The 10,317-nt window shown below is 54.9% G+C and overlaps 1 protein-coding gene across 2 annotated transcripts in view; it reads right to left on the bottom strand.

Annotated features, from left to right (window-relative positions):
• Positions 1 to 545: 545 nt before the first annotated feature.
• The window catches only part of LOC116954424 (plastin-3-like), a 76,014-nt gene continuing 66,242 nt past the window's right edge, over positions 546 to 10,317 (bottom strand). For both annotated transcript variants that reach the window (XM_032974931.2, XM_032974930.2), the window contains 6 exons: positions 10,110 to 10,188; positions 9,027 to 9,141; positions 8,499 to 8,629; positions 7,308 to 7,431; positions 4,466 to 4,590; positions 546 to 2,748 (listed from right to left, as the gene is read on the bottom strand). In XM_032974931.2, the coding sequence (XP_032830822.1) occupies positions 2,613 to 2,748; positions 4,466 to 4,590; positions 7,308 to 7,431; positions 8,499 to 8,629; positions 9,027 to 9,141; positions 10,110 to 10,188 (710 nt within the window). In that variant the 3' untranslated portion in view covers positions 546 to 2,612. The remainder of the gene's footprint in view (positions 2,749 to 4,465; positions 4,591 to 7,307; positions 7,432 to 8,498; positions 8,630 to 9,026; positions 9,142 to 10,109; positions 10,189 to 10,317) is intronic.

Raw genomic sequence — 10,317 nt, 5'->3', positions numbered from 1 at the left:
AGAGGAGGGGCGATGTAGCGGCATTGTTACGCGCAACATGTGTACTTACCTGCATAGCAGTATTGTATGGGTCACGTACACTCACCTCTAGTGGCGCCCTCAGTGCGTAGGGGCGCAGAACAGCCAAGGGGGCTGTTGAGTGACAGGTGTACGACCCACGACTACAATAACCGTTGACCAGGGGTTAGGGGGCCAGAGCCCACTGAGGGAGGGGGCTGGGGGCAGGCCGTGGCTGGATCAAAAAACTGAAGACCTCAGCGCGGTTGTCGGCTCAGCCCCTCTGAGATTCCTCCCTCCGGAGTCGCCCCGCCACCTCCTACGCTGAAAAGTTATCCTCAACAAAAAAGTGATTTTCATAAAAGATTAAGGCGCAGCCCTGCAATTGCCGGCTCACACCGCTATGTATGTGTGTTGTATGTATGTTGCGTGTACTGCATGTTGAACTTCTTTCGCACCGTACGTAGCCAACCGTGCTAATTGGAGGTGCCGGTGAGGGGGAGGGGAGGGGGGCGGGCGGCGAAGGAGAACAAACTAAACACAAAGAGCAGGTTCTAATGAAATTCGTTTTTAATCACTGCTGGCGGGAGGAGCCAGAGGGAGCTCTGGAGAATCACACAGATGTCACGCCCAAAATATTATCCTATTTCTTTAAAGCATTTCCTTTTTTATCGTAATTCACGTAAGAAAAGAAAAGCAGCACAGTGACAGACAGCCGTTTCCGTGGAATGTGCCGCGAAATGCCCCACGCGGTCAGCCCCGCCTAGACGCGCGTGCGGGGGGGGGGGGCCGGCGAGATTTTCCAAAAGCAACACGAAGCCGAAGAGACTTTCACTCCGATTGCAAATAAGATTTAGCGGCTCGCACGCGACTTCGAGGCTGTGACGGAGGGCGGCGTCTTTCCCCGCCACGGGGAAAGTTGATTTTGTAATGCATAATGCAGGGAGGGGTTTTTTTTGTTGTTGTTGTTGGATTGGATCGCGTAAATATGCGAAAACGTCGTTAAAACCCGCCACCACCCGACACAGCCAAGCACACGTGTGCATATCTACGCGACCTAACACGTTTATATGTTTACGCGATCTTACCCCAAACAAAAAAAAAACCCCTGCATTACCGGTGATATTTGTCGCGAAAGCCTCCTGCGTGTCAATTTTGTCGTGGTTAAATTATTGCACGCGCTTAAATATATATTTTATGAGTGTGGGTTTCATGATAGAGGTTTTTGGTGTTAGATCGAGTGAGTATAAATGTGTCGTTAAACCCGGCCACCACCCGACACGGCCAATCGGTGTGGCTTGTCACGTAGACGCAAAATGTAGCGAATTGGTTACGAGTGCAGCACACACCGGTTGCGTGTTGGAGAGTAAACCCACTACAACATTTAAAATTATAGTGTAGTGTATCACAGTGTATCATAGTGTGGTGTATAGTAGTGTATAGTAGCGTATAGTGTCATGTATAATGTATTATACTAGTTCAGCACACCGGTTGTGTGTTTGAGAGTAAACCCACGACAACATTTACAATTATAGTATAGTAGTATATAGTGTAGTGTATAGTGTCGTATACTAGTTCAGCACACCGGTTGTGTGTTGGCGAATAAACTCACGGCAACATTTGTGGGCTTACGATTGCCTGATCTGAAAAAGTTTAGGGCAATTTTTTTTGTGGTTGTTTCTTCAACCGATTTCAAGAAAATAGCGACGCGCGGAGCAACTCATAACAACAACAACAACAACAACTTTGTTTGCGTGTTACTTCATTAATAATCACAGATGCGTCCAGGGGCGGAGCCAGGATTTCAGGCCGTGGTGACATTTAACAAATTTTAATTTCAAGAATGATTTAGAGAGGTCAGGCTGTTGAACTTAGACGCCATCGGTTTGGCGGACACGCTCTGACAATGCAGTTTCACGGAGTCCGCCAGACCGAGTGTCGTACACTTACACGCAGAATGTCGCCCCCGGCTCCGCCCCTGGATGCGTCGCCGGGCAAGAGATCCGAACGTCGCACCGGGGGAAGCGGAAGCCGGCCGGGACGGTGTCGCGGAGTTCTCCGCGACACCCCCCGGCACCGTGACGGGAGCCACGGCGAGGGACGTTCTTCTTTGCGCACCGTCGCTAGAGAAAAGCCTTCGGAAGGGGCCCCGGACTCGGTGCAGGTCCACAGCTTGGGGGGCGCTTCGCTCGCAGGCATCGGCGGCGGCGGCGGCGGCGGCTGTCGGGGGGGCCGAGCCGGGACCGCGAAGCCAGGATGCGGTCGACCTCGCCAAACCCGCGATTGGTTGGATCTCAACGGCGCTGGTTCATGGTCGGTTGGGGTCCCGTTAGCATTAGAACCCCCCCCCACTCCCCCCCCCCTCTCTCCCCTCCCTTCCCCCGCTGCCACCCGGGGAAGGCCATTTAAGGAACAAAAAAAACACGTGACGCGCGACGTTGTGACGCGCGACGTTGTGACGCGCGACGATGTGACGTCCCCCCCCACCGAGATAACTGTTTCCGACTTATTTTTTTAGGTTTGGCTATGCTGCGGCGGCGGCTGCGGCGGTCACAGCCGCCGGGACCCCCCACAACTCCCCCCCCCCCTTCCACCATCCCTCCCGCCACCCCACTTCACTTGACGCGCTTCATGCCGCGCCCCATCAGACACGCGAACACGGTCATGACCATGCGCGGCTTCACCTCGACGAGGTCGTCGGGCAGCGCGTAGACACGCGCGCCGATCTTCCGCGCCATCGAGATGGCGTACCTGTCGGCGACGAGGGAGGGAGAGGAGAGAGGAGGGAGAAGAGAGGGAGGTGGGGCCACGGTCGGGGTTAAAAATTATTGTGGGAGTTTCTGTTCCCACTCTCCCCCCACCCCCCCGCCTCTTCCGTTCTGTGATCGGCGTTTTGTGCCGGTGGTCGCGTCGAATTGTGTAGAATAAATACAGGGTGCTTCAACATTTTTTTGGAACACTTGTGAGAATTTGCAACAACACCACGTGACACGTGCTGCCGCCGCCTCCGCCGGGCTCTGGAGGCCGCCTGGAGAAGATCCCAGGCCACGCGTCGACAGCGATGGCGAACAAGTGGAGAGACTCTGTCGACTTCCTGAAGCTACGAACATTACACTTGTTGTCATGTCACGGCGTATTATCCCGTTCTTTTTCCATTCAAAACGATAGTCCCATTTAAGCGTTAGACATTTTCTAAAGCACCCTTTATTACGTGGCATAATGATAAAATGAACAGAAAAAAAAACCAACCCCAACACTCATGGCCGCTGCACCCAACGCAACGACGACGCAGTCAGCCCTGGGCAACCGGAGGCCCCGTCAGGGTGCGCAAGTCGCTGGCTGGCGGAACGCGCGTCGCCGATCTCGTCAGAGAGCATAAACCATCGCCACGTGAACCCCGGCCACCCCCGCGGCCGCCGCGGCCTTCGGCTCGGCCATCGAGCTCAGGCGGCGGCGGCGGCCGCGTCGTCGCGCGGCGCTTTCGGACGCGCTCCCGCGGCCGTCTGGAACGCTCTCCCTTCCGATATTTGGATGCCGCTGGGGCTGTGCACGTTTGAATCGTCGTCTCGATTGAGCACTCGTTTTCTCATTTCTTTAGAAGTGGGTTTTTTTTTTTTGCGCGTTCGTTTCGTTGTCCCTGCACCACACCTTCGATTACGGTACCAACCTATGAGAGCCACCCTCTTGCAAGACACTGCGGATTGTGGAAGAGTAGGCCAAACCACCCTCCACTAGAGAGGGAGCTCTCGAGAGCCCCCTCTCTAGTGGATGCCCTTCTACCAGCAGTGGCGTGGGCAAGGAATTGCAGGGCTGCACCTTTTCCGCTTCATAATCATTCGTAATGCGCTGCCGTGGAGCATTCTGGGAATTAAATGAAACATATAAACAGACTTCCTGTCCTGCAGCCCCCTCCATAATAAGCATGAGGTAAGCCGGCGGTATTCGTTTGATGGGCCTGACACCGCTGATGAACCCCAGAAGGTGGAAAGCTGTCCAGAGTTTGCTTGCTTCAGGGCAACTGTATCACGTTGCTCAGAAAGGCCGACGGTCTAAATCGTCTTTTCAGAAAGTATTATTGGCCTGGCTTCAACTATTTTAGTAGTATACTAGTTCAGCACAAAACTATTTTACCAGGTATGGCCCACCGAGCTACGTAGCTCTTTTTCAGAAGCGACCTGGCCACAAACGATAGCCCAATGAAGTGGATCATCACGTGGGAATGTACAGCAGCCAAATAATCTAAACGCGTGATGGTGATTTCTAAATGTGGGGCGGAAAAACCGGAGGACCTGGAGAAAAATCCACGCGACCACGGGGACAGAGAGAGAGACAGGCAAACACCAAACACACAGCAGCAGGCGTCAGGGTCGGGATCGAAGCCACGACCTCCTGTGCACCAGGCGAGGGAGTTAACATCTCGCGGACACCGCTTGGCCTGGCCCGGGAAGCACGGAGTGCGGTCTCTCACTTGGCATTGTCCTGCTTCTCCTTGAGGTCGAGAAAGCCGGTCTTGATGATGTCGTAATTGATGGAGCCCGGCTGGATGGCGTCGATGAGGTCCAGCACCGCATGGCTGCTGCTTATGCTGGTGTCCTGCAAAAGACAAAGATCCACAATCACACCACATCACCCCCACGTGTCGCCTTGAAGAGACTGTCACCACGGCACCCGCGCCGAACGGGGTGCGCCTTGGGGTCACGCGAAGTGTCGAAGGCTCGCCGGAAGGTGACCGACGCAGGGTGATATGGGTGAACTGTCTGAGACGACGCAGGGTGATGTGGGTGAACTGTCTGAGACGACGCAGGGTGATATGGGTGAACTGTCTGAGATGACGCAGAGTGATATGGGTGAACTGTCTGAGACGACGCAGGGTGATATGGGTGAACTGTCTGAGATGACGCAGGGTGATATGGGTGAACTGTCTGAGACGACGCAGGGTGATATGGGTGAACTGTCTGAGATGACGCAGGGTGATATGGGTGAACTGTCTGAGACGACGCAGGGTGATATGGGTGAACTGTCTGAGACGACGCAGGGTGATATGGGTGAACTGTCTGAGATGACGCAGGGTGATTTGGGTGAACTGTCTGAGATGACGCAGGGTGATTTGGGTGAACTGTCTGAGACGACGCAGGGTGATATGGGTGAACTGTCTGAGACGACGCAGGGTGATATGGGTGAACTGTCTGAGATGACGCAGAGTGATATGGGTGAACTGTCTGAGACGACGCAGGGTGATTTGGGTGAACTGTCTGAGATGACGCAGGGTGATTTGGGTGAACTGTCTGAGACGACGCAGGGTGATATGGGTGAACTGTCTGAGACGACGCAGGGTGATATGGGTGAACTGTCTGAGATGACGCAGGGTGATATGGGTGAACTGTCTGAGATGACGCAGGGTGATATGGGTGAACTGTCTGAGACGACGCAGGGTGATATGGGTGAACTGTCTGAGATGACGCAGGGTGATATGGGTGAACTGTCTGAGATGACGCAGGGTGATATGGGTGAACTGTCTGAGACGACGCAGGGTGATATGGGTGAACTGTCTGAGATGACGCAGGGTGATATGGGTGAACTGTCTGAGATGACGCAGGGTGATATGGGTGAACTGTCTGAGATGATGCAGGGTGATATGGGTGAACTGTCTGAGATGACGCAGGGTGATTTGGGTGAACTGTCTGAGATGACGCAGGGTGATATGGGTGAACTGTCTGAGATGACGCAGGGTGATATGGGTGAACTGTCTGAGACGACGCAGGGTGATATGGGTGAACTGTCTGAGATGACGCAGGGTGATATGGGTGAACTGTCTGAGACGACACAGGGTGATATGGGTGAACTGTCTGAGATGACGCAGAGTGATATGGGTGAACTGTCTGAGATGACGCAGGGTGATATGGGTGAACTGTCTGAGATGACGCAGGGTGATATGGGTGAACTGTCTGAGATGATGCAGGGTGATATGGGTGAACTGTCTGAGATGACGCAGGGTGATATGGGTGAACTGTCTGAGATGACGCAGGGTGATATGGGTGAACTGTCTGAGATGACGCAGGGTGATATGGGTGAACTGTCTGAGATGTCGCTGGGTGATATGGGTGAACTGTCTGAGACGACGCAGGGTGATATGGGTGAACTGTCTGAGACGACGCAGGGTGATATGGGTGAACTGTCTGAGACGATGCAGGGTGATATGGGTGAACTGTCTGAGACGACGCAGGGTGATATGGGTGAACTATCTGAGACGATGCAGGGTGATATGGGTGAACTATCTGAGACGATGCAGGGTGATATGGGTGAACTGTCTGAGATGACACAGGGTGATATGGGTGAACTGTCTGAGATGACGCAGGGTGATATGGGTGAACTGTCTGAGATGACGTTACAGATGCACCACCCGAGAGACACGGATACACAAAGGCAAAGGTTCCCCCCTCCCCCACCTCCCGTGTAGCCTGTACCAGACTGTTGGGGCAAGTGCTGTTAGCAAGTAGCGCCTACGAAGGCCGGCACGGCACACGAGGGTGTGGCCGGCCAGTAACAACGCCCGACCGGCCGCCTTTGCCTCCCCAGTGGCGATGTTTTCACACCGCCCCAGGCACTCATTTGAGGCTGAGTCGACCTAGCGGAGCCCCAGAAACCGGTTCAGATAATCGCCACCGGTGGTGGCCGTGAGCGAGAATCGAACTCGGGACGCCGGGTTCGTAGCGCATCGCAGCGGGTGGGGGGTTGGGGGGGTGGAGGGGTGGGGGGGGTGGAGGGGTGGAGGGGTGGGGGGGTGGAGGGTGGGGGGTTGGGGGGGTTGGGGGGGTGGAGGTGTGGGGGGTTGGGGGGTTGGTGGGGTTGGGGGGTGGAGGGGTGGGGGGTTGGGGGGTGGGGGGAGGGAAGGGTGGGGGGTTGGTGGGGTGGAGGGGTGGGGGGTTGGGGGGGTGGAGGGGTGGGGGGTTGGGGGGGTGGAGGGTTGGGGGGGTGGAGGGGTGGGGGGTTGGGGGGGTTGGGGGGTGGGGGGTTGGGGGTGGCGCACGTCAGGGGCCTGCGGTGGCCTTGCAATAAGAACACCGGTGTGAAAGATGGTGACAGCAGGGATGGTGACACCAGCGATGGTGACACCAGCGATGGTGACACCAGGGATGGTGACAGCAGGGATGGTGACGGCAGGGATGGTGACACCAGCGATGGTGACACCAGCGATGGTGACGGCAGGGATGGTGACACCAGGGATAGTGTCACCATCCCTGGTGACACCAGCGATGGTGACAGCAGGGATGGTGACACCAGAGATGGTGATGGCAGCGTTAGCGACGCACCTTGAAGCTGGAGATGAAAGACTTCTTCCTGGCCTCCTCCAGGCTCTCGTTCACCCAGCCGATGATGATCTCGTCGTTCACCTTCTGCCCATCACCCAGGTCCTCCAGAACAATCAGCGTGTACCTGGAGACACGCACGCGGCCAACTTAATCAATCAAACTTGATTGCGACGTAGCACTATTCGTGCAAAAAAATGCAATGCATGGTGCTTTACAGTGACGAACAATAAAAGTGAAATTGCAGGCAAAATAAAATCACGTTGTAACATTTTTTTTGCAAAGACATAATATAAATAACAAATTCCAAAAATCCTAATTAAAAGCAAGTTTGAAAAAGTAAGTTTTTAGATTTATTTTAAAAGTGCTTCAGCGTCAACAACCGTAATGATCGCGATCCACCAACCCTCCCCCCCCACCCGTGCCTCGGCAGAGAGCCGGCTTACCGACCCACGTGCACGGCCACCGCCACCAGGCCACATTTTTAAAGATGAATGTGAGCATCGTGAACACATCCCCAGCTCGTATGCAACCCTCAGGACATCTGTGAAACCTACCGGACGTCTGTGAAAAAGACGAGCTTCATAGCTCATCGGATTCCTTCAGTTATAATCATTCAAAGTGTATAATGCGGCATTCCATCCCAGGGTGCCGATGCGCAAAGTATGAAAAGCAGCGAAATGAAACCAGAACCAGGGGTCAACCAACCAAACTGGGCCACTTTAATGAGATGGCTTTGCAAAAGCAGACTTAAATATTCTAGATTTGAAGCTTTCGCGACTGCAAGAATTCATACTCTTTGGTTTTATTCGGTAAAGTCACGTAGGTAAAAAAAAACCAATTAAAACACGACGTTTCGGCCACAACACGTGACTTTACCGAATAAAACCAAAGCAGACTTAAACATATCTACCGACTCCCGATTGCAGCGATTTCAAGTGGCAAGGCGTTCCACGGCTTGTGGTGCCGCGCTAAGGAAAGTACCGATCACCATAAGAGCGCCACCCAGACCTGGAGCGCTGAGCAGTTGGAGAACGGAAGACCTTAAGGACCCCGTGACGGAGTGTACAAATGCGTTCGTTCCTCGCAAGCCATGTGGGCGCGAGCCCCCTTTTAAGGCAACAAATTTCCGACTCTTGGTTCTGACCCGTCACGTGGAGGCCGACAGAACGCGCGTCCGGGCGCCGGCCTCACCGTCTCATGATCTGCCACACGAGCGCCAGGGTGAGGGTGGGGTTGCCTTCGTACAGGTCCTGCCCCGCGATGCCAACCAGGGAGAAGCCTGAATCCTTGCCCAACATCACCGCGTAGTTGCAGTTCTCAAGCTTCCGGACAAAAGACAAAGAAGAGAAAATGATGGTATGTATAATAAAGTGATGTGAAAATGTGTAATAGTAAAGGAATTAATATATATTTGAAATATTTTTTTATCATAAAAAAAAATAATTCTACTAAAAGTATTATATTTAAAAAAAACAATAGGGCCCCCTTTTTTTTCCACCGGCACACGCGACCCGAGCCAGCACAGGGCGCCCTCTCGCTACGCGGCGGGGACGGTTTCCCGCCGGCTATTTGCCGTGACCGTGACCTCACGAGTTATTAACCCTCAATCTCGGGGGCCAAGCAGGGCCAAGGGGAGTGGGGACTATTTAAGCGTATTGATGTTGGTGGGGGGGGGGAAGGGGTTATGGGGGGGGTGGCGATGACGTCACTGGGACTCACCTTCTTCATGTGAGCACTAAGCTTAGCGTACGGCGCCTTGTTCACCTTGTCCCAGTTCACCTTCGCCTGGATCCTCTCGTACAGCTGGAAGATGACCTGCGCGTCCGTGAGGTCACTGCGGGGCATAACAAAGACAAAGATCCCCCGTGCGGCCTCAACGAACCGTTGCGGAAAGTGCTGGCTGTTGCGAAGGCCGGCGCCACCTCCAGTGGCGATGTTGTTCACACACCGCACCAGGTACTCATTTGAGGTTGAGTCGACCTAGGGGAGGCCCAGGACCGGTTTAGATAATCGTCACCGGGTGTTGGTCGCGAGCGGGAATGAAACCCGGGTTGCCGGGCTCGAAGCGCAGCGCGCTAATCGCTGCGCCACCGCTCCCCGCACACACACACACACGCACGTACACATACACACCAAAAACAAAGATCCCCCGTATAGCCTTAACAGACTGTAGGGGAAAGTGCTGTTAGCGAGCACCTTTGAAGGCCGGCACGGCATACGAGGGGGTGGGGTGGCCAACACCACGCCCGACCGCCTTTGTCTCCCTAGTGGCGATGTTTACTCACCGCACCAGGTACTCATTTGAGGTTGAGTCGACCTAGGGGAGGCCCAGGACCGGTTCAGATAATCGTCACTGGTTTTGGCCGTGAGCGGGAATCGAACCCGTGTCGCCGGGTTCATCGCCCAGCGCGCTGACCGCTACACTATCGCACACACATACGCACGCACACATACACACACATACACACACGCACACATACGCACGCACACACACGCACGCACACACATACACGCACGCACACACACGCACACACACATTCACGCACGCACACATACACGCACGCACGCGCACACACACGCACACATACACACGCACACACGCGCACACATACACACGCACACACGCGCACACATACACACGCACACATACACACGCACACATACACACACATACACACGCACACACACACACGCACACATACACACACATACATACACACACACATACACACGCACACACGCGCGCGTGGTGTCGCACCGTTGGCGCGTTCCAAACGGTGACCAAGAACCCCAGCGGCTCACCTGTACAGGTGGTTGACGAAGGGAATGACCCCGAGGGAGTTCATCCAGTTGCGGAACTGCCGCTCCTCCCTCGTCTCGCCTGGTGACACCGCACACGCGCTCGGGGTTAGCGGGGCGAGGTGTCGGCGGCGGCGGCGGCGGGGGGCGGGGTTGTCACTCCCACGCCTCACCCTCGCTCACCTGCTCACCCTCACCTCACCGCCGCTCA

This window comes from Petromyzon marinus, chromosome 55 (assembly GCF_048934315.1).
Source record: "Petromyzon marinus isolate PM22_M1 ecotype Great Lakes invasive population chromosome 55, UKy_Petmar_22M1.pri1.0, whole genome shotgun sequence".
Lineage (NCBI taxonomy): Eukaryota > Metazoa > Chordata > Hyperoartia > Petromyzontiformes > Petromyzontidae > Petromyzon > Petromyzon marinus.
Note: the sequence above shows the minus strand (reverse complement) of the source record. Positions and strands in the feature narration are given on the sequence as shown.